This window comes from Oryzias melastigma, linkage group LG23 (assembly GCF_002922805.2).
Source record: "Oryzias melastigma strain HK-1 linkage group LG23, ASM292280v2, whole genome shotgun sequence".
NCBI lineage: Eukaryota > Metazoa > Chordata > Actinopteri > Beloniformes > Adrianichthyidae > Oryzias > Oryzias melastigma.
Genome location: NC_050534.1, coordinates 13496578 through 13519663, shown reverse-complemented (window position 1 = coordinate 13519663; position 23086 = coordinate 13496578). Strand labels below are relative to the sequence as shown.

Here is a 23086-nt window from a genome sequence, read left to right as displayed (position 1 = left end):
TTTTTTTTTTATTTTTTTTTTTATTTCAAGAAATCTACATAAAAAACCTCCTTACTTCTTTGTATTTAGGTAGCAAAACATTGTTTTTGGGAAAAAATGCAACTGAAGTGTTTTTATATTTTCACCTTTGAGTTGTGGCTTTAAGGAAAAGTTCTGGTTTGTTGCAGTTTTTGAACATCTAAAACCCAAAAAAGAGGGACTTCTTTTCTTTTCTTTTTTTTCTTTTTTTTAATTTTTTTTTTAAAGCCTGTCCACACGAGCCCTTTCACAATAAATGTCTCTTGCATTTGGTTTGTAATATATTTTTGAAATCTGATGTACTGGAAAACACTAAAGGATTGGACACTTGCATTTTTCACGAATAAAGACTTAGGCATACACTGGTATCTATCTGCACAGGGTACTTTATTTCATAGTGTCGCCTGGGAGAAAAAAAAAAAAGAATTTTGATACAAATCTTAATAAAATTCTAACTTTGTATTTTTATGACGTACGTAAGCAACTATTTAAGATATGAGGGAGGGTTTTGGCCACTAAAAATGTGTTTTTGTTCTGGAATCTTTTATCTCAGGGTGCAAATGATGCGAAAGAACAGGCCTCTTTTGGTTTGCATATTGACACTTAAATTTGAGATGGTGCTCGCCCACCACCGCCACCGCCACCTCCACCACCGGAGGCTGCAGGCTGTAAACCCCGCCCCCTGCAGCCTCACCCCGAAGGGTTCAGAGGAAGCAGTGAAAACGCTCGGTCACAAGTTCATTTTCCTTGTTTTACAGGCGACAAAACAGCCTACGGAGGAGTGAGAAAATGGAATAAATGACAGGTTTCCATGTGAGGAGTTTGTTCTGTAGCTTCTTCCTGTAATGGGAATGAATGTTTTTTTCCATCTGTTTTATGGATTATTTTTTTATCTTTTAACATTTGGAAATAAAAATTAATTCATGTCTGTTTATCTTGAGCATTTTAAATGGATATCGTGATTGGATTTACATTTGAAACTTGTCGAGTAATGTGTATGGTTTTTAAAAATAAAATATGTATTTAGCCTAAATGCAGGGCCATGTTTTCTTCCACTAACACCACAGCTGATGACTTTTATTCTGAAGTTTAAGATCTTGATGTCTGCGACTTCCTGGATGTGGCTGCAGGAGAAAAACATGAGTGGTAACAAATGTTTTTATATCTTTTAGAAAGTATTTATTTTATTTTCACTTTTTTTTTATTTATTGTGTGGATTTCTGTGTTAAATTTCTCCTGATGGGGATGAATAAAGTCGTATCTATCAAAACCTCATTAAAGGTGAGCTCCAAGATCAAGGTAGTGATGTAAAACTTGCTCTTTTGTGAGCAACAATTGACTTTTTTGGGGGATGACCAGCACTGAAAGCAAATAAGATGCACTTCTTGCACAGGGATGTCTTTACACTATGAAATATTTAGATTATGACAGCATTCTGGAGCATCAGAAAGGTAAGTAGTGGACCTTCCATCAGGATAATGACCCAAAACAGTAAAATATATATATAAATTTGAGAATTTAGCCACAAAAATTAGAACAATTCTCTCAGAACTTGACAAAAATACCAGTTAGAAAGATCAGAAGTCTTACTGGTAAACGTTCAATGTAGTTTTACTTACACAACGCAGAATTTTTTTTTTTATTATTTTTTATGCAACATTTTAAAAAACTAATTATTTTGTTATTGTTTTCAAGTATCCATGCATAAAATTGCAAGATTAAATGACAATATGTCCAAAAATAGGAGGATAAACTTGAGTGATTGAATGTACTTTTTTAAAACGGCAATAACACATCCAAACCGGCAGGTGGCGGTGTAGATCTTCGAACTTCTCTTGCCACTTCAAAGATCATCTATCACTAAGAGATATCACTTTGTTCTCATTTTCTCACTCCGACCCTAAAGGGAAGTTGCTTTAAAAAATTGTACTCGAAGATGACAACAGAGTGAGACCTCCTGTTTCAACTTCTCTTCGACGCAAAGCCGTGTTCCTTTCAGCCCCTGAGGAATTTCCTGAACGGCTGCATTGAGCAAAGGTCTGCTGAGGACACAGCGAGGTATTTCAGTAAGTGCTGCGGTTTCTCGGGTTCTGGGGGCCGGAAACCGCTTTAGGTGGTTTCCCGCTAACTTTTCAGCTCTGTTTTTATGTTATAATTGCCTCTGAAATGCAGTTCCTAAAAGCCTTCAGTCAGTGGAAACACTGTGGCATTAAAGATGCATAGCTCCGCTGGTTCTCCGTTTACGTTTGTTTCCACCTGTCAGAGGCAGGAATGAGACCCCCCCACCGCTGAGGTCACGATGAGAGAATGGTGGATCCATGTGGGTTTGATCTGCGTCCCGCTGGTGGCCGTCTACCTGCACATCCCGCCCCCTCAGCTCTCACCTGCCCTGCAGAAGTGGCACAACGCCGGGCAGGTCTTCCACTTCCGGGGCAGCAAAATCTTCTACAGAGGTAAAACATGTTCAGACCCACATCTATCTGCCACCCCAGACGTGTCTACCTCACCATGTCCCTCCTAGAATCCTACGGTGCTCTGGGAAGCTCAGATGTTGTGATTCTCCTCCATGGATTCCCCACGTCCAGCTATGATTGGAACAAGGTGCTTACAGCGCATGCGCAGCAGCATGATGATTGTTTTTGTATTCTGAGTTCTTAAGATCTGCTTCTGTCCCATCAGATTTGGGATCCTCTCACTCAGCGCTTCCACAGAGTCATTGCTCTGGATTTCCTGGGTTTTGGCTTCAGCGACAAACCGGTGAGCTGTCATTTGTCAAATCCTATACTGGAATGAAGGAAAAATTCTTTTAAAATACTTTATTTTTTGCACAGTTGCATGTGCTGACAACACAACCACACAAAAACTATTAATATAAATTAAATGTATTACCCTATGGAGGTCACACTCAAAATTAAAGTGTAAAAACACAATAATCTAACTTGGATGTAATGTCTTTGAAATAAGTCAGAATGTAGCCTCCATGTGCTTTTATGTTCCTTTCAAAATAAAAGCCACCCTGTGCCACATAGATAATCTCAATGCAACACGTGAGCAGCAACTGCATCAAAAATGTGACGCATCTCACCCAGAAAATTGTAAATCTAACAAATCACAATAAAATCCAAGCTAATTTAGTGACCTTTATTGGATTTTTCTAACTGTAAGGCTCTTAAAATCCTTGAGTTTGTTCAAAAATAGAAAATCTGCTTCATAATCTGGTGTGTCTTAATTCTGGTTGTTGTAACAGATTGATTTTCTGAACCTGCATGTGTATTGAATACAATTTAAATTTACTCACTTGTGACTTTACAGTTACTTTTTAAAATTAAAAACTTTTTAAAAATTATTTTTATTAACCGGAGAGCCACATTTAGCATCAGAACTTACACAATCTTTGTGCTGTGATGTCACAGAGACCCCACAGGTACTCCATCTTTGAGCAGGCCAGTTTGGTGGAGGCTCTGGCGGCCCATTTGGGCCTGAGCAATCAGCGTGTGAACCTGGTTTCCCACGACTACGGGGACACGGTCGCTCTGGAGCTGCTGTACAGGTAACGTACGTCAAAGCATTGTCAGGTGCTAACCAGCAGTCTCTCAGTGTATTTGTTCTCTAGGAGTGACCACAATCGCACCGGACACCTGACCTTAAACAGCCTTTGTCTTTCCAATGGAGGTACCGTCCAATTTAACATTTTCTGATGTGTTTTTAACATAATGAAATACTCAGAAATGCAATTTAAGCTTATTTTTTTGTCTTCTATGAGAAAAATGCTCTAAAACTTGTTAAAAACCAAATTATCTTCAGTGCAGCTCAAACTCAAATAATCTGGATTTTTCCTTTTTATCCCCGCAGGACTTTTTCCAGAAACGCATCACCCACGTTTGCTCCAGAGGGTGAGCTGCCGCTCGATTCTGAGTGTAAATTGATGGAACTTTTTTAGCTTGAAGATGTTTGTTTTTTTGTCCTCCAAAGCTTCTCAAAGACTGGAGTTTGCTGGCTCCGGTTCTGATGCGCCTCACCAACTTCATGGTCTTCCAAAGGGGGTAAAAAGAAGAACCAGTATTATTTTTTTTAATTGTTTACCCTTTTGAGATTTCTAAATGGTGATTTCTGTGCTAGGATAGGAGAAGTGTTCGGGCCGTATACACAACCCACAGACGCTGATTTCTGGGACATGTGGACGGGTTTGCGCTACAATGACGGCAACTTGATTTTAGACAGGTGTGTGTAGTTTTGTTTATTATTCATAATTATGCTAAAAAGTTAGTTTTAAAAATTGCTATTTTGCTGGCTTTTTTAGGCTATTTTGAAGTTTAGCTATTTTTTTCAGCTACATGCTAGCTGTTTTGGCAAACTTATTTTTGCTGGGTTTTTTTAGGCTTATTTGACCTTTAGCCATAATTTTAGCTGTCTATAAGCTTTAACGTTTGTGGCCATTAGCTTCAGTGTTATGGTTTTAGAGTTTTATAAATAGGCATCATGCTAGCTTTTTGGACTATTTTGGCACCTACTTTTTTATGCTATTCTGTAGTTTAGCTAATATTTCAGCTACATGCTAGCTGTTTTGGATAACTCAGGTTTTCTCAGATTTTTAGGTTATTTTGGAGTTTAGCTAATATTTACTCGCCAACTGTTTTGACTTATTTAGGCTTTTTTTCATTTTAGGCTATTTTGAGTGTTAGCTATTTTTTCAGCTACATGCTAGTTGTTTTGGCTAACCTATTTGTGTTGCTTTTTAGGCTAATTTGGCATCTAGCTAAAATTTTAGCTGGCTATAAGCTTTAACGTTTGTGGCCACCAGCTTCAGTGTTACAGTTTTAGAGTTTTATATATAGGAATTATCCTAGCTTTTTGGACTATTTTGGAACTTACTTTTTTAGGCTATTCTGTAGTTTAGCTAATATTTCAGCTATATGCTAGCTGTTTTGGATAACTCAGGTTTTTCTCAGTTTTTTAAGGCTATTTTGGAGTTTTGCTAATATTTACTCACTAGCTGTTTTGACTCATTTAGGCTTTTTTTCCCAAATTTTTAGGCTATTTTGAAGTTTAGCTATTTTTCAGCTACATGCTAGCTGTTTTGGCTAACTTATTTTTGAGTTTTTTAGGCTAATTTGGCATTTAGCTAAAATTTTAGCTGGCTATTAGCTTCAGCGTTATGGGTTCAGAGTTTTTATAAATGGGCAACATGCTAGCCTTTTGGAATATTTTGGCACTTACTTTTTAGGCTATTCTGTAGTTTAGGTAATATGTCAGCTACATGCTAGCTGTTTTGGCTAATTCAGCCTTTTTTTTCCCCAAAATCTTAGAATATTTTGAAGTTAAGCTATTTTTTTCAGCTATATGCTAACTGTTTTGGCTAACCTATTTTTGTTGCTTTTTAGGCTAATTTGGCATCTAGCTAAAATTTTAGTTGGCTATAAGCTTCAGCGTTTGTCGCTATTAGCGGGTTTAGAGTTTTATAAATGGGCAACATGCTAGCTTTTTTGACTATTTTGGAATTTACCAGGATTTTTTAAAGCTGTTTTGGAGTTTAGTTAATAATTCAGCTACATGCTAGCTGTTAGCATTTAGCTAACATTTTAGCTGGCTACCAGCTATAGCATTTTCAGCTATTAGTTTCAGCATTTTTAGCATCTTCCTCAGCTAAATGTAGCTTACACCACTCACACTAGCATAATACATGCTAAACATCTAGTTCATAATTATGTTAAAAGTTAGTTTTAAAAATGTCGTTTCAGAGTGTTCAATAAAGGTTTATCCTGTTTGGGCCACAACCTAAGGAGTGTTTTGGATTTTGCCCCCCTGTGCGATTGAGTTTGACACTCCTGCTCTAGAGTGACTCTGCTCTCGTCTCCTCAGCGTCCTCCAGTACATCAACCAGAGATTAAAGCACAGAGATCGATGGGTGGGCGCGCTCACGTCTACATTCATCCCACGTGAGTTCAGTTACATTTAACAACTCGGTGTGTTCTGAAGAATCTCATTCTGTGCTGGCCGAGCGCTTCCTGAAGGTGTATTAGCTCTGTAGCTTCAGCCAGAGAGCAGCTGATGCTAAGCTGCTTACCCTGTGTGGAGCAGCCGCCTTGTCCATCTGTGATCCGGCCCCCAGGTGGGGGAGCAGATCTCACACCGGGAGATGACTTAATCCACACTTTATGAATTAGTCTCTTATTTTTCAAAATAAAAGCATGCATCTTTAGGATTTTTCTTTTTTTTCCCTTTCCAGTGCACATGATCTACGGACCTCTGGATCCGGTCAATCCTCATCCACAATTTATTCGTCTGTACCAGTGAGTCACATCATTAGTCTTTTAAGATTGTTTTTTTTTGGCTTAACTAGATTCACTAAAAAGCCCATTTGTTTAGCAGAAAAATTTAATCTTTCTGGATCTTTTAAATGTATGTCTAAAATTTCAAACTGTTTTCTTTCTGCAGACGTCAAGTTCAAAGGTCGACTGTGACGATTTTGGATGAACACATCAGTCACTACCCTCAGCTGGAGGACCCCACCGGCTTCCTAAATGCATATTTCAACTTCATTCACTCGTTCTGAAAGAACAGAAAAATCATTTGGGTTTGTGACGAATCAGATCCCTCCGTATTTTAGTTCCTAAATCAGCTACTTCCTGGATGACTTGATAATTTTACACATTTCTTGATCTCAGCAACTCAATGAAATGTCAGCCTTTCTTTAAATAAAATTAGTTTTGTAAAGAAAAAACCACAAAAAAAATGTTCATTTTTAAAGTGTATTGCAGCTTTGACATTTTACAGAAACAAAAGATTTGAAGAAACGCTACACGAGTACGACAGAATTATAAAATATTTGAGGTTGTACAGATGCATAACCACGGCAACAGGAAATCTGGAACTTCTTCAGTGTGATAAGGAAAAATGATGGCATATGAATTTAGCCCACAGACGCCAGGATCACGTCCACAACCGTCTCCTCGCTACTGCGAACCGTCACCTGCATGGTGACGCCATCGGCCAACGCCAGGCGAGCTCGAATGAGCACGTCGTGACCGCCACGGAACACACCTGAGGAAGAGACGGACCAATCAAATGACACTCGGCAAAATATGCGATTTATAAAAAATAATATCAGATCTAATGACTCACCAGCAAGAAAGAGGACGTGAGAGTTCTTGTTTTCTGGAACTTTGTCGGAGCGTTCGCATGGCTGCATTCCCAAAAAGGTGATGATGTTGTTTACAGCCTCTGTGGCACAAAAAGGTCAAAGGTCGTTCAACATAGAGGAAATAAAAGTCTGCACACAAAACAACTCTAAAATGCACTTTGAGTTTAAATAGTTACGGTATTTTTTGGAGTATAAGTCACAGCTTTTTGTATAGATTATATTTAGGTGCAATTTATGTGATTTAAAAAAAAACGGATTTTTCCACTATAACCACTAGAGGGCACTGCAGGTGTCAGTTTTTGCTACAGACAGGAACGCATTTCTGTTTTAGCCAATTTCTGAAGAATATACAAAAATAAATTAGTTTTTGTTAAATATATTCTGTCGTTTGTAATTTTTGTTAAAAATTAAACTCAAAATTCAAAAGCATTTATTTTTATAAAAGGCTTCATGAGGCTTTTTGGCAGTAGCTCCTCCCACACACGCCTGGAGCGTCAAGTTTATGAACAGAAGCAGTAAATTTGAGGACGTCTGGTGTAAATGCAGCATTACCTTGGGCTTGTTCAAAAGTGTTCTGCTTTTCACTCAAAAGTGTGACTTAAATATTACATTTTCTTATCCTTTTTTATAGTACAAAAACTATGGAAGCGTATTTTCTTAATAAAATAAGGACATACCATCTAGAGTTCGAACAGAAGCCAGAGCAAACGTCTCTTCCTTCTCAAATTCGTCTCCCACTTCTTCCCACGCCGCTCCAAAGTTTGGTTTGAGAACCTTCTGGATGTGATCTGCGACCGTCACCTCCAGATCCTCCAACTGAAGCACAACAAATATGTGAAGCATTTCTTCCTCAGCCGTGTTTCACAAAGAAAACGTAATGTTCCGTACCACGTATTCATCATCGTAACCGTCGTCGTCGGGCTCTCCGGTGTTGGGGTCGCAGTCTCTAACCAGGTATTTCATGGTGCAGCTGAACGTACACGACACTGCAGGATTTTAAACGGTTAAATGATTTTTAAATCTTATTTTATCTCCAACAATGAAAGCCAGGAACTGAGGGGAGTTGGTACCAGCGGTGGGGTCGTCCTCCGGTAAGCGGATCAGAGTGTAGCAGGAACCCGGCTGGCTGTAAGGCAAACTGGCCGCAGGAATGTAGTGTTCGACCTCGTAAGCTTCTGACGGCTCCATCTGCACCACCACCTACAACCACAACAAAAACGCTTCCTAATCCTGAACGCCTGGGCTCAGATATCAAACGTCCGAGTGATGTGTGACCTTCTGCAGCAGCTGGTCGTTCAGAGTGTTGGTGCAGTCGAACTGGAAGACCATGTGTCTGGCGAAGGTGTGTTTGATGCAGCGCACCACGTATTCCGTCTCAGCCTCCGTTAGCTGCACCGGGTCAGAGGACTTGAAGAGCGGACCCAGACCCTGGAACTCTGGGATTGATGCCAGTTGTTCTGCGAGGCGACAGAAACTCATTTAAACTCCGGAGTTCAGTGATGATGTCCGCATTTAGATTTTAGACGCACCCTGGTAAATATCCTGCCGGGATGGAGCCAGCTTCTCCGGCAGCTTGCTGGTTGCAACAGGTGCAATTTCTGCAACACAAAACCCATTTTTAGTTTGATTCATAAACTTTTTGGCAGCAGAAGTGAAGGAATCAGGAGGTTACCGGTTTTCTGTTCGGTGATGGGAGTAGTGGCCAGAGGCACGGACTTCATATCGAAAGGTTTCTCCGACGGCTCCAGCGTGTACTGATGGAGGGACTTCTCTAACCCAGGAATAGACACGGACAGTCCTGGAGAGCACAAACACATTTGATTCCTATGTCTGAATAATACTGGGCTTTTATTCTGAAAAGCTGTGGGTACCATTGAAGATGTAAGCTGCATTCAGAGCCTTCTGCTTCTGCTGCAGCACATTCATGTAGAAAGTGGCTCGGTCTCGAACCTCGTCGTCACTGTCCATCATGCACCTGCAGAGGAGAGCATCTCAAAGGTCAACCGCACGATTCCGCTTCATCAAAATCATGATGTATATTAAAAAATAAATACTTCCTACCTAAAATTAATCAACACAAAACATCAAAATAAATGAAGAAGCAAAATAATTTCAGTTTAAATGTGTCAGTAGTATAAAAAAAATCAGATCACAATATATTTTAAATATTTTAAATAATGATAATTATCCCAATAAAAGCACATTTTCAGGTTTTTGAAAAGTTGGACATAAATATAATTTAATCCTTTTCTCTAACTTTATTTTGAAAGGGCATTTAACTGAACAGTCATAAATGATAAACATTTTTAATGCAGATAAAAAGATATAGTAATCATAGCTATTTCAAGTAAACTGAACCGTGAGTTTTGTGATCTGTTACATCCCTATTTAATTTCACATTTGCTCCAATAATTGATAAAATAAGGTTCGTAATGACAAAAATGGTCTACCTCTGCATGAGAACCAGCACGCTCGGCAGCAGGTCGTCATTCTGAGCTCCGAATTTCGCCAAAGCGCTGACAGCAGCTGAAGGAGAAGAAGAAAAAGATTTAAAGTTCTTGTTTCTTTTTGAGATTTATCCTATTCGCTGTCCTGCGCCTCACCTGCACGGACCGCCTCGCTCTCCAGCACCACCCGGTTGAAGATGAAGCGGATGTACTTGGAGGGCTGCGGCGTGCGCGGCCCTTCTTTGCCCAACAGGTGGAGGATCTTGGTGGCGAGGACGGTGTGCTCGCAGTCCTCTATGAACTCGCACAGGTGGGCCAAGCCGGTCTCTTTGCTCTCGGGGTTTTCCTCGATGATGCTGATGATGCAGTCCACAATGGCTCGCTTGTACTCGAAGCCGCCCTGCAGAAGATTAAAAAAACAGATGATCAGCCACAGATTTAAGTCGAGAAATCAGTGAAGTTTACAACTTACGTCATCTCTGAGCATGTTGGACAGGAAGTTCATCATGACGCTGTGCTTCCTGGGATACTTCTGACACAGAGCGCTGATGGCCTGAACCACAACTACCTGCAACACAACAAGCATTACACACATTTTTTTTCATCAGATTCCTAATTTTTCAGTAATTTTCAGGATCTTATGTTTTTATTTTCCATTTTGTTACATAAACACAGTTAAAAATAAAAGAAAACTACTCTAATTTATCATGTGTTGTCATATTTTGATCTATTTTTTTTCTTTTATTGTGTATATTATATTGAGTAAAAATTAGCCATCAAAAGTGATGGTGTAACTTTTTATAGCGAGTGTTTTAGGGTTAAAGACCCACTTTCATCATCTTTTCATCCATTTTAAAATCATTTCCAGTCAAATCTAATGATGCCGTTTAAAGCCAAAATCTGAAAATGTAAGAAATTTCAAGGAGAGAGCGACGGTAGTTCATTAAAAAATCTGATTGTGGGTGAAACTGTTGGCAAAGAGCGACTCCGCCCCCTTTCTCCTCCCTGTTGCTGAGAGCAGAGAGCGTGTGGTCCACCCACTGACTGTATAAGTACGAACTGGACATAGCAAGCGTAGAGGCCCCCCCCCATAGGAAATGCATTACGTTTGGCCTTCGCCGTCACTTCCTGGTACGTCTACCGCCATATTGTAAACAGCGATTAGTCCGAGTCGGTCTGAGTCACATTTTTAGAGGAACTGCCGCCTCCAATCAGGAGTGAGTTTGTTCGAAGGACACGCCCCTCCCACTGAAAGTGGCTCAATCCGTCAATCAAACGTTCGAGGCGGGGCTAGTGGGAGCCACATCCTTTTACTGAGGTATCTGATTGGTCGGTTCATAACTTGAATAACTTGCGATTTAGAATATATATATATATATATATAAAATTAGGATGACAAAGAAAGTGTTAAGAAGGAAGCACTGGAGCAAGAATGATTATTATTTGGAACGAGAAGGGAGGGGTTCCTACTTATACAGTCAATGGGTCTCCCCAGTGTATTTTCTACATTACAATGAGCTCTTTTGCTCCTAATTCACAATGATTTGAATAAAGAAATCATCTGAAATGCAATCTCAAGCTTAATTTTCTTTATATATGTCCTTCATCATCAGAAAAATGACACAAAGTTTGTTGATTTTTCAACATTCCTCGTCTTTTACTATGTCATGAAATGATGTTTAAACTGCGTTGCTTCTTGCCATTTTACTCAAACAAAATTGAATTTTTTATCCAGTTTCTATTTGAGGAAACGTTTAACAATAATCCTCGTCTCACCTTAAACTCGTCAGAGATCTCGGACACAAAAGAGGAGATCTGCTTCATGAGACGGTCCACGCTGCTCTCACTGCCAGTCTTCAGCAGGGTGGTGATGGCCAGAGTGGCGATGCTGCGGTTGGAATCGGTGATCAGGTTCTCCAGGTCCAGGTTGCAGGCGGTCACAGCGGATGGATGCTTCATGGCGACCTGACAGAACCAAAGAGTACAGTCACTAAAAAGAAAAAGTAAAGTGGTGGCTCTATTTGTATCTAAAACCTGTTTAAGAAGGGCAGATTTAAAGTAAAGTTTTAAGCAGATCTGAGTAATTTAACCAGAAAAACTTCAGATTTGATACTGATTTTAGATTACACAAGGGAGAAGCTTCTGTTTATACTTAATAAAAGACAAAGCAGCAGTACCTTATTGAGAGTCCTCACAGCGGCGTACCTCAGGGCAGCTTTAGGGGAACTGCAGAAGAGCTGCAGCACTGCAGAAACAGACAAGCTAACATCAGATCTGCAAGCTTCTGATAAGAAAGCCATTGAGTCATTTAAAAGTAGCTTCTGTAAATGAGATGAGGGTGGGATGGAGACCTGACACGGCGGGGGCCAGCTCTCTGGCGGTGCAGTTGGGCATATGGACGATGGCGGACGCGGCTTCATACACCACCATCTCATTCTTGTTCCTCAGGCAGCCCTCGATGAAGTCGAACAGCGGGCTGTCGTGACTGCGCACAAAAATACTAATTTACAACAAGAACAGGAAAAAAAAAAAAGAAGCACTTTTTAATGTAAAATCTTCTCTTACCCTCCTTCCGTTTCATCCAGCAGTTTGCTTGCAATGCGGATCAACATGCAGTAAGCAAACGGAGACTTCAGACCAGATTTGGTGAACTTGTTGAGCATCTTAGTCACAGCAAGACGGTCGTTCTTCCTCAGGTGGTACAACAGGCCAAGAGCGTGGTACTATAGGAAAACATGATTTTATATTTAGTGTCCAATTCAACACAATTTGGTTAATTATCAAATTATTTGTCATTTTTTTTATTCCAAAATCCGAACTTTCTACAAAAAAATCTTACAGAAAAAATGAAAACTTTACAGGAAAAGTGATTAATTTGATTCATATTTTCTACGTGATCACCTGGACCATAATGTTGTCACTGGAGGCTGCCTCTTGTGCTTCGTTGACCCAGCGTTTCACCACATCATAGCTCATCTTAACCATGTGCTGCAGGGTTTTAGGTGAACAAAGCAGGATTAACACAAGACTGAAAGCATTAAACATTTCATTTTTTTGTGTGAAATTGTACAATTTCGTACCAGAGAAGACACCAGCGCTGAGCTCGATACACTGGGCACCTTGTCAACAATAGCCTGTTTCATGTACCTCTCAATGGCCTGCAGCATGGTGGTCTGTGCAAAGGAGACAAAAAAGAAGAAACATTTGCTTTAATTTAGTTTGACAGCACTAAACGAGAGAACACAAATTGGCAAAATTCTGAAAAAAAGAAGTAAAAAAAGTCAAAACTGATGCGAGATAAACTCACATCAGTGATCCTGCAGAGGGCTCTGATGGCAGGTCCTCTGTACACATCTTCCTTTCCAGTCATGTCCTTAGTTAAGCTATAAAACAAAAGTTTAATACATATATAAATAGTGCTAAATAATAAAGCAGAAATACATTTCTTGTGTTTTTTTTTTTAAAATAACTTCCAGGATAAAAAGTACCTGCTGGTGACGATGATTACATCCTCAGAGATGTTTGCCATCTCTTTGATAGTGAGGTAACACATCCTCCTCAGTGTTTGCTAATAAAAAGGAGGGTAAAGTGTCTTTAAATCCACGCTTTTAAACCACTATAGTGCCAAAATGAGTAAAAAAAAAATCTTACATCGTTTGACTGAAACAGCCTCGTCATTGCAAAGAAGGCCTCTGTAGCCTCTGTGGTCCCAAAATGCTCTCCCTACATGAGCAAAAACAGAAGAAAAAAAAACATACTTTAAGTGTTTAATTAGAAAATATGTGGGTCAAATAACATTGTCTGAAATTCTTACCTGGTTGAGCAGGTAGATGATCTTGGTGAGGATGTGGAGGCATCGTCGTGGATTGATGGGGGTCTCGTTAAAGATGCGAGCCTGTAATCGACATGCTGCTTTAACCGGTGGACAATTTACACGTATTTATTTTATGAGAAAAAAGTTAAGTGACTTTACCTCCTGCAACACAGCACTTTTCTCCAGATGCTGGAAAGGGTTCGACCCACTTCCTATTAACAAAAACGGACGATTCAAGTCAAATAATAATTTTATATATTTTTTTAACTGCTTCAAAAGGCATTAACCATAATAAAATATTTAACTAAAATATTTAATATTGATGCTTTAAATGGAAAATAACATTTTTTTAAACATGCAGTTAAGTTTTTACGTTACTAGTATGTGTTTTTCTGGCATTTAAATTATTCTGTATGTCTTATAATTGTTTGTAGTGTGGAAATTTAGACTGAGTTTGTAATAAACTTCTATTCTATAACATAAAAACACATGAAAGGTAATTTTTCACATCATAAAAATCCCATTTATTCGTGATTTCATAGCAACTATTGCTAGCAATAACAATTAAATACCAACCATATTATTTACCATACATTTAAAATGTATAATTATCTTTAATTGTTACTACAAGCGATAAAAATAAAATATTTCAAGGAGATTGTTCTCAAACCATGACAGTTTAGGCTAAAACCTGCAAGATAACGTTCATTTTAGCTAACATGCTAACAGCCTAGCTTAGCTTTTAGCCTTCTATCTGCTAAACCGCAGTACGCTCGTGCCGTCACGCTGTCAACTTTTTAAAAAAGTAAACCCAAGTCTTACCAGACTCTTCGTCTTTCTTGTCAAATTTTTTAATCATTTTGTAAGTCTAAGGGCGAAGGCAGGAGATGCTCGCAGCCTCGGACGAAAAACCTGCTACTTCCACGTAACCAAATGCAAAAGTCTCTTCCTGTTCGGCGTCCACGTCGACGGAACGTACGTCAGAACAGTTCCACCAAATGACAAACAGAGGGAGCTCTTGCGAAAAATATGATTAAAAAGACTGAGGCGGAAATATATATTTCAATAGATGAAGGAAATCAAGGAATAAATAATAATAATAATAATAAAAATAAAATATACGTAGTTTATAAATTATTAATAACGAGTAAAAAATGTAGATTAGCCTAAATTTATCATTATATGCCTAAAAAACTGATTCGAAGGTGTAATTATCCAAACTACCACAAGATGTCGCCATTGCTTTGAGTTTTTACTTAAACACTTTCCCATTTTTTAAAGGTTCTAAATTTGATCATTTGTTTGCTTATACATTATGTGTTTGATGATTTATTGGTTGCATATTTTTTAATCATTTAAAGCTAAGGCAAAACAATATTTTTGATAAAAGTGGCAGAATTAGCCTACTTTAGAAAATAAAGCCATATTTCTAGTTTTAAAGTTATATTGTAACCCAAAAATTTAGCTAATCCGTATACGTTCATTAAAGTCATGAAAAGCTTTGATCACGCGTGGATTTGATGAATAAACGCCACGAAGTAAAAGTGAAGTGGAATTTTAAGAAAAGGACAAAGCTGTGTGGTGCCCTCTTGTGGACACAGAGTGTAAAGACAACATGTGTGAGTAATTCAAACTTTTCATTAATTATATTTTGTGTGCTATTAGGATTATTTCATCCACTTAAAATATTGCAACCTATCAGAATAAAAACATAGCTAAATGGTTACGGTGTGTCAATCAGATTGTGGCTTTTATACAGTTAGATGTAAAAGACAAAAATCTTTATGTTTCATAAATTTCAACGTTAGAAATAGTACATCGAAAGAGGGACATGTGGGTAGTTAGGTATGCTTTATTTGAGGAAAAATAATCCTTTATTTTGAGTATAAAAATAAGACACATCTGATGAACACACATACATTCACATGCATTTGCAGTTTTACTGAATCGCACAAGTGGTTTATACATTTTTGTCATTGTTGATGTATTTTTTTTATCTGTTTATTACCATTTTTTAATATTTTGATATGGGTAGTCCATTTAAACATTTAGAAAGACAAAAATATTTTAGCCAACAGGAAAAAAAACTTAAGAAAATTAAAAAATACAGCAATTATTAACATAAAATGTTAATGAAAATACCTTTTTAAAGGAAAAATGAAAAGCAAAACCCTCTGATAACAAAAGTGCTTTGTCATTATTCATATCCATTTTATTTAAAAGCTGGAAAAGCATTGGACATGCAACAAATGATGATTTAAATTATATAAATCGCACTAAATAAAAGTTCATTTGTCTGGACACAATTAAAATTCAACAAAAATATTTGTCGTTTCAGTAAAACACATTTTTTTAAACATAAATGCACTATGGATATAATTTATTTATCAATCACAGCTTTGGAAAGTCTTTTAATTTGGGAGTTTTAGTCTTCATACATTGAAGGCATTTAAATATTTTCAAATTAAAAGTTTTTTTCTTTCTCCCTCTCAGTGCTCTAAGCATGGAAAGAAAAGCGCAAACTTACAGAGATTAAACTTTAGAGCAAATTACTCATGTATTTGAAGTCATGTTTATCTGTATTTTTAAAGTTCCTTCAGGAGAATTGTCCGTTTTCCTTCATTTTCTGCGTCCAATCTGCGCCAGGAGACGCGCGTTCTCCGCCGCCTTTGCGCGCAGGTTTTTGGCTTTGGCCACGTCGAAGAGGACGTTCATGATGTTGGTCGGGACGTCCAGAGACAGCGTCAGTCTACTCCTGCGGTCCCCGTTGTTGCGCAGCATCTGCCCTCTGAGCTTGGTCCGGCTCATGAAGCGGTAGTTTGCGGGGCTGGAAGTCCTTTTTTCCCGACTGGATTCAGCGGATAAGGAGGAGGAGGAGGAGAGGTACTCCGCGGACTGCAGGAGGGACCCCCACCCGTCTGTTGGGGAGTAGTCGGGCTCGCTTTTGTCGACCCCGATTGCCATGTTGCAGAGGAGACCGGAGCGCGTCGGGTAGACGCGCAGGCACAGGCTGGAGGTCGGTGCGCAAAGGACCGAGAGCAGCAGCAGAGTCTTCAGCATGCTGGGTCCTCTACCCCCAAAAACATCAAAGATAACAGAAACATTCATTTTTTGCCAATTTATTCCAATTTTAATGATTACTTAAATCAATAAAACCACTTTTTATGTTCAAATCAAAGCAACTTTTCCTCATGAAACAAAATACAAATAAAGTTCAACTCACCACGCTGGTCCTTTGGTGAAGAAATAGTGTGCCACAGTCTGTCCCCGCGTGGAAAAGTCCGCCTGCACCAGTCTGCGCGCGCGCGGAGGTCAGCAGAGCGGAGTGTCTGTCTGCGTCCATTCCCCACAGCTTTCGTTTAGTAGGAGCCATCAAACTGCAGCCCTACGCCAGCAACAACGTCATCTCCTTGACATTTTGGTTTGCCACGAGCCTTCCTATTGGCTGTGATGTCATGATATAGTTACTGAACTCATAAATTATATATTAAAAAAGAAAAAAAAAAGTTGTGACCTCCTGTTTGAGGCATCACGACCCTTGTTTTCATGCAGACCATAATCCTCCTGGGTGTGTTGAGGTGATTAATCTTCTCATGGAAGATCTTAGTCAAACCACCAGACTTTTGGACACAAGTGTTGGATTACTTGTTCAGCACCATGGACAGCTCTCATTACCAAACAGCAGCAATCTCACTTCCAGAGTTTATAAAATCCAGTGGCGGAGTTGACAGTTTGGGGGCCCAGGGCGAACAGTAAAAAGGAGCCCCCTGCAATGGTTGTATTTTAGAAAATAGTTACCCTGATTAAAAATGTCTGTAATGTATTCAGGTGTTACTAAAGAAGGAAAAAGGCACTTGAATGATGGAAGAAAACAATACACTATGGAGTGGCCCCACGTTTTTTTTAATTGTTTTCTCATTATAACGAGATGATATCAAGTTTTAACAAGAAAACAAAGTCTCACACTGAGATGCTGAGACTTCACCTGCTTTAAGTCTCTTTATTTTGGGATTGACAATAAAAACAACAAAAGAATACTACACAAAAGTAGTTTTTTTTAGTTTTTTTTTTATTTATTAGTGGGTCTACGCTCCTAACCTGGTCTCATGCACCAGCCCTCCATCCTTTATTTCCCTAAAACCAATGACCAAACAGATTGATTGACCAACAAGTGTCTGCGAATGATGCGTTCACTGAGCTCTGAACATTAGCGGACCCAAACAGCCACTCGGCCCAACTCAGTTGGCTACTAGATTTTTGTCATTTTTATACAATCTGCAGAAAAACAAAGCAGTTTTTCAGGAAAAAAAAGTTGACACTATTCAATCAATAAATCATATATGGATCAGTTCTGGTGTTCGACATTCTCTCTGGAAAAACTGCTTTGTTTTGCTTTTAATGTCCAGAAGTCAGTGAACGCACCATGCAGAAACGCTTGGCAGCCCTGAGTTCTGTCTATCAACCTGTTTGTTTGGGGGGTAAATGCTTTATTAATTTAAACAAAAGATGTTAAAAGGTTCAAATTTGTAACACTGTTACGACGTTTATATTGTAGCTTTAGCTCCTGACCAGAGTCAACTTCAACTCTTTACTCAATCAACGTGAATCAGCTTATTCACAAAGAAAAGCAGCTTTGCGCCAAAATGTAACGCTTTATATTAGTAATGTGTTGCATATCGGTGAAAAGTCGCTTTAAAGTGTTGCTTACTCGTAAAAAAACGCTTTTCTCTGCTGATCAGCTGATTCCTGTTGATCATGTAAGGAGTATGTCAAAGAGGATTGTAGGTTCTGACAGAGACACCGCAGGAGGTAAAGGTTCAAAGCTTCAAACACACACAGATAACTGTTATGCCGCCGGTTATATTAGTCTTTATCGACCAAAAACAAGAGTATTTTTAGACCGAAATGTGCATCACGCTGGGCAGGGGGTAGACTTTCTTGCTTCCTTCCGGCTAATAATTTTCAGCAGCCATCTTGTCTGAAACCAGGTTCCTTTCTCTTTTGCCTTTCCTCTCTTTTTCTGGACTTTCTTTATTTTTATACTTTTGATTTAATTTTAATTTAATTCTATTTCCAGTTCTGTGTTTCTTTTGGCATTTTTGGAAGCGTAGCAACACATTTTTTCTTTCTCTTTGCTTTTTCCTTTTTTCCACAGCTGACTGATTACCGCTTTATTTTTTTCTTTTCAAACTTCTGGAAGAATCTCTCTTTTTCTTCTAGCTACCGGTAACTTACTATTGATGGAACATTCCATTGCTGCAGATTCATGGGGGTGGATGAAACACTTTCACATTAGCGGTCTTATCTTAAATAATGATCGCCATAAACATTATTTTAGAATTATCTTAAGTCTTCAGCTTGGGGCCCCAAAGGTGTTGGGGGTCCTAGGCAGTCGCCTAGCTTTCCCTAAGCATAAATTCACCCCAATAAAATCTCTTAATTCTTCAAGTTAATGAAAATTTAAGGATTTTCCGGGTAAAATGGGGGAAAATCACAATAATTAATGAAACTTAAAATATTTTGTTTTACTGTAGTGAAGGTAAATAAAGCAGATGGTTCTAGATGATAATTGTCTTGTAACAAACTTTATTCTATAAGAACATTTCTGTCAGTGCCACTATATTAGAATGTATAGTTTACCCCAAATTCAAAATTGTTCAATTTCCTCTGAAAAATGTATAACTTAATCAGTTCTGATCATCTTCTGATTTATTTTTAAAAGTCTCTCAGTGGTCTTTTAACTATTATTATGAGGTTTTTAGCCAAAAACACAAAATCTGTGCACTTTTCTAGATCATAGTTTCTGCAGAGCGGCAGGAGTTCTTTAGAAATTTGCTTAGTTGGTAGAGTGTAAGGTTTTCCTTCATTTCCCATCATCCTTTTGTTTAGCTTACACCCCCACCCTAAGATTAACGATGCAACAAAAATTAGGAGGAATATTGGAGTAATCCAGCCGTACAGTCTGGAGCCAGACGACAGTTCAGGCGAGGAAAATGAATACTTTGAAAACAGCACTCCTTACTTAGCATTAGTTACAAGAGTAGGGTCAGATTGGTGGCCAGACAAAGTTGAATCTCAACACGGCAGAGAATAAAGAAAATAAAAATAGTGAAAAATATGGAGAAACTTTGTTTAGCGAAAGAAACCAGATTTATCCAAGGAGAAGATGAAATCCGACTGCTGCGTTGAAGAAAGTGGCATTAAGCCAAAATAAAATCCCTGGAAGACTGTCACAAGAATAAAACAAAGCAACGACATCGTTCTCTGAAATTCAGACTTATTTTTGAAAAAACGAAGAAATTGCTTAGTGTGATCCAAGTGGGGGAATGTTATAGCCTCTTATTTTGAAAAGTTCCTGAGAGCAATGAGCTCTGCTGGACATTATGAAACAATGCAAGAAGAGTTCTTTTCAATTGATTTATCCATAACTCTGACTTCGGCTTCATGAGGATGAAGAAGAAATGGAATCAGAGGAGGAAGATTATTGAAACTCAAAGAAAATGGATAGATGAATGCTCGAGAAGCCTCGTCCAGAGGGAAAAAGTTAAAGAACAGGAAGTGGGGAACTAAAAAAGTATCTTTGCATCAGTCAACAATGATGAAAATCATTAATGTAGCCGATCCTGGCCTGGAATAATAAAAAAATGATCTTCAGCTACTATAATCTCGAGGATTTTACCAAAAAAAGGTGAATCATGTCATGGAATACTGTAAAAACAGGCTTAAATTTCCCAAAAAATAATTGTCAAAATCCACTGATTTCACTAGTTTTCATCCTGTAGAAACTAAAAATGATTTTTGGTCACCTTTGAAGTTCAGTTCCACGACTGAAGGATCGCCTAACCGAATCTAAAGATTAAAAAACAAACGATAGTTGAGATAATAGCAGACGATTATGCGTTAACCACGTCTGAATTCACAAACAGAATGAGTGTGAAGATCTGGAAATGAAGACGGAGCACAGAGATGGGAGAGGTGTTGGGTCGAGCTCTGATGAGCAACTTCATTCAGCTTCATTAATATGAATTTAAGTCCTCACAGCTGGAGCAATCACACACTGTGACACAGTATGCAACAAGACGTCCTCCCACTCCTGCCTCTCTGCGGCGCCGCTCTGAAATGGAATTATACGCCTCTCCACAGCTTCGCATGTTTAGATGTGAAGGCTTGTTGATCACTTTGAACTTTAAGTCTTAAACTGAACAGAAACAAAACGCATGAAAGGAAAAGTACAGAAAATACACAGTATGAGCAGAATTTAGTGTCAATTAAATCAGAAACACACAGAGCCCTGGATATGACAACAAAAACAAAACAACAAATTGTGAGCATTTTGTATGCACACATTTGTACCTTACACAAATAAATATATTATGAGCACAAGATAATCTACTAACTTGTGCGCACAGAATGCTAACTTGTGTGCACAAAATGTTAATTTGTGCACACAAGAAACCAATTTGTGGGCACAAAATGCTAACTTGCACAAAGGGTGCAAATTTGTGCACACAAGATACTAAAATGTGAGGAAAAAAAGCTAACTTGTGCACACAAGATACCAAATTTTGCAAACAAGATACTATATTGTGGACACAAGTTAGCATTTTGTGTGCACAAGAGAACAACTTTTGCACACAAGATACTAATTTGTACACAAGTTAGCATCTTGTGCGCACAAGATACTAATTTTTGTGACCACAAGAAGATAAATTGTGCACACAAGATACTAACTTGTGCACACAAGATACTAATTTGTGCACACAAGATACAAATTTATGTTCAAAAGATGCAAACTTATGCACACAAGATTCTAATTTGTGAGCAAAAAAAAGCGAATTTGTGCACACAAGATACTAGTTTGTGGGCACACAATATACTAACTTGTGCACATAAGATACTAATTTGTGCTCACAAGATACTAGTTTGTGGGCACACAAGATACTAACTTGTGCACACAAGATACTAACTTGTGCACACAAGATACTAATTTGTGCACACAAGATACTAGTTTGTGCTTACAAAATGCAAATTTATGCACACAAGATTCTAATTTGTGAGCAAATAAAATGAACTTGTGCACACAATATACTAACTTGTGCACACAAGATTCCAATTTGTCAGTACAAAAGCAAACTTTTGCACACAAGATACTTATTTGTGTTTGCAAGATGCAAACCTATGCACACAAGATTCTAATTTGTGAGCACAAAAATCTTACTTGTACACACAAGATACTAATTAATGCACTCAAGATACTAGTTTGTTGGCACAAGATACTAATTAAGGTGCACAAGATTCTAATTTGTGAGTAAAAAGCAAACTTGTGCACATGAGGTTCACAGAAGATACCAATTTGCGCGCACAAAATACTAACTTGTGCACACAAGACACTATACACAATACACTATATTGTTAGTTATGAATTTGTGCACACAAAATGCTAATTTGAGGAAACTTTTTTTTTAATGTCATGTTCCATAGAAACACACAAAAAAGGAATTTTTTTTTTTCTTGGTTTGAGCTGAATATCAGGAGAAGGAAGAAAGGATCAATTTTGCAACCTCCAAACAGGTTTATTGGATAACAAAAATATGTATATGACAGGATGCAGGATGTAATGAACTTCACTGCATGGATGTGCTTCTTATTTTACTTTTTGGAAATGCCCTCAACAATCTCCTGTAACATTTGAGGACTGTTAAAGGAAAGTGACGTACTTGCTGTAGGCTCCCATTGGGAACGAAAAAGCTCTGATCTGGTGTTTGGCCTCGGCGCCGGATGCAAAATTACCGTGCGTGGCATTACCTCGGCCCTATAATGCTGCTTTGTGCAACCTTGGAGTTATTTTTAACCTGGACCTGAAAAAGGAAAAGGAGATTAATTCCATCCCAAAATTTGTTGTGGCTGCAGTTCTGGGTATGACGTTCAGATGTTTTCATCCAGTTGCTCCTAAGGTGATTTGTCTGAATGAAGTCGGGATGATGAAAGTGAGCAGGGAGCAGTCTGTGACAACACTTTGGGAGGAACACTGGTTATGATTTCTGCTTTATTGCACTTTAATTTTGACAAATCTTGACGAATACATATGCGAAATACGCAAACGAAAGTCAATGACACATGTTGGAGATAAGCCCTGGAACATTTGAAATTATTATGGGATGGCCACACAACCTACGGCTTGGCGGCCATCTTGTGGCGAAGTCGGAGAAATGGCGATTTTCACGTTTTTCAACAATATGGGAAAACGACACTTTTGTTTGTCCGATTTTCACGAAATTTCAGAATCATGTCCATAGCTGGAGTCTACAATGACCCAGGAAGTTTCATTGACCTTTGACCTTGGTAAGATGCTGCCATCTTTATTTTTTTTTTAAAAACACTTTTACTGCAAGCTACAAAAAGAAATACCTCCTTGGGGGTTTTTAATAATTGTTATGTAACCGGCCATAAATGGGACCCTACTGTGAGAAAAATGTTGCAATTAGAAGTTGTAGAATTTGAATGGTGTGCGTGTGGCGAGGTCGCAACCGACACGGTCTTGGCCAGCTCGCGCATTTTTTTGCTGATTTGTGTAAAAAGGGGAATTCGTGCATCCAGGGGCTCAGGCTGAACGAGAGGATATAACTTTCAAAACTGGAATGTTTATAATGCGGCCCTGTAATCAAA

At 38.5% G+C, this 23086-nt stretch overlaps 4 protein-coding genes across 5 annotated transcripts in view; 2 read left to right on the top strand and 2 right to left on the bottom strand.

The window, feature by feature from the left end:
* Positions 1-447, top strand: part of atp2b1a (ATPase plasma membrane Ca2+ transporting 1a) — a gene marked incomplete in the record, with an annotated part of 39837 nt that extends 39390 nt beyond the window's left edge. Inside the window, 1 exon segment of the mRNA XM_024292392.2 lies at positions 1-447.
* Positions 448-1172: 725 nt separating this feature from the next.
* On the top strand, positions 1173-6739 carry mest. 2 transcript variants are annotated; one of them, XM_024292424.2, is made up of 12 exons: positions 1173-2076; positions 2282-2471; positions 2540-2619; positions 2698-2775; positions 3432-3568; positions 3632-3690; positions 3871-3911; positions 3991-4061; positions 4138-4239; positions 5878-5954; positions 6245-6308; positions 6454-6739. In XM_024292424.2, the coding sequence occupies exons 2-12, from the start codon at positions 2318-2320 to the stop codon at positions 6569-6571; spliced, it is 981 nt and encodes a 326-aa protein (XP_024148192.1). In that variant the 5' UTR covers positions 1173-2076; positions 2282-2317; the 3' UTR covers positions 6572-6739. The 2 variants fall into 2 exon arrangements, with proteins under 2 accessions (XP_024148192.1, XP_024148185.1); XM_024292417.2 differs by having other exon boundaries at positions 1173-2084.
* A 24-nt stretch (positions 6740-6763) lies between these two features.
* On the bottom strand, positions 6764-14423 carry copg2 (COPI coat complex subunit gamma 2). Its single transcript, XM_024292403.1, has 24 exons — positions 14243-14423; positions 13580-13632; positions 13421-13501; positions 13258-13329; positions 13095-13174; positions 12914-12989; positions 12687-12779; positions 12508-12594; positions 12172-12329; positions 11958-12091; positions 11784-11851; positions 11383-11571; positions 10079-10174; positions 9763-10006; positions 9610-9685; positions 9031-9134; positions 8832-8957; positions 8689-8757; positions 8435-8616; positions 8230-8359; positions 8048-8145; positions 7837-7975; positions 7141-7239; positions 6764-7059 (listed from the first exon to the last, which is right to left on the bottom strand). The coding sequence occupies exons 1-24, from the start codon at positions 14277-14279 to the stop codon at positions 6929-6931; spliced, it is 2622 nt and encodes an 873-aa protein (XP_024148171.1). The 5' UTR covers positions 14280-14423; the 3' UTR covers positions 6764-6928.
* Positions 14424-15252: 829 nt separating this feature from the next.
* Positions 15253-17873, bottom strand: ucn3l (urocortin 3, like). The gene is made up of 2 exons (XM_024289375.2): positions 16644-17873; positions 15253-16490 (listed from the first exon to the last, which is right to left on the bottom strand). Exon 2 carries the CDS (start codon positions 16478-16480, stop codon positions 16040-16042), a length of 441 nt encoding a protein of 146 aa, XP_024145143.1. The 5' UTR covers positions 16481-16490; positions 16644-17873; the 3' UTR covers positions 15253-16039.
* Between the last annotated feature and the right edge of the window lie 5213 nt (positions 17874-23086).

What these genes read in the sequence shown, in the direction of transcription:
- mest (XM_024292424.2), top strand. Translation starts at nt 2,318, where the DNA reads ATGAGAGAATGGTGGATCCATGTGGGTTTGATCTGCGTCCCGCTGGTG. An exon ending in ACCCACGTTTGCTCCAGAGG is followed by an intron (nt 3,912 to 3,990) that starts GTGAGCTGCCGC and finishes TGTCCTCCAAAG; the next exon opens with CTTCTCAAAGACTGGAGTTT. An exon ending in TTCATGGTCTTCCAAAGGGG is followed by an intron (nt 4,062 to 4,137) that starts GTAAAAAGAAGA and finishes TTTCTGTGCTAG; the next exon opens with GATAGGAGAAGTGTTCGGGC.
- copg2 (XM_024292403.1), bottom strand. Translation starts at nt 14,279, where the DNA reads ATGATTAAAAAATTTGACAAGAAAGACGAAGAGTCTG. An exon ending in GTGCTGGTTCTCATGCAGAG is followed by an intron (nt 9,135 to 9,609) that starts GTAGACCATTTT and finishes TCTCCTCTGCAG; the next exon opens with GTGCATGATGGACAGTGACG. An exon ending in TTCTGTTCGAACTCTAGATG is followed by an intron (nt 7,240 to 7,836) that starts GTATGTCCTTAT and finishes TTTGTGCCACAG; the next exon opens with AGGCTGTAAACAACATCATC.
- ucn3l (XM_024289375.2), bottom strand. Translation starts at nt 16,480, where the DNA reads ATGCTGAAGACTCTGCTGCTGCTCTCGGTCCTTTGCGCACCGACCTCC.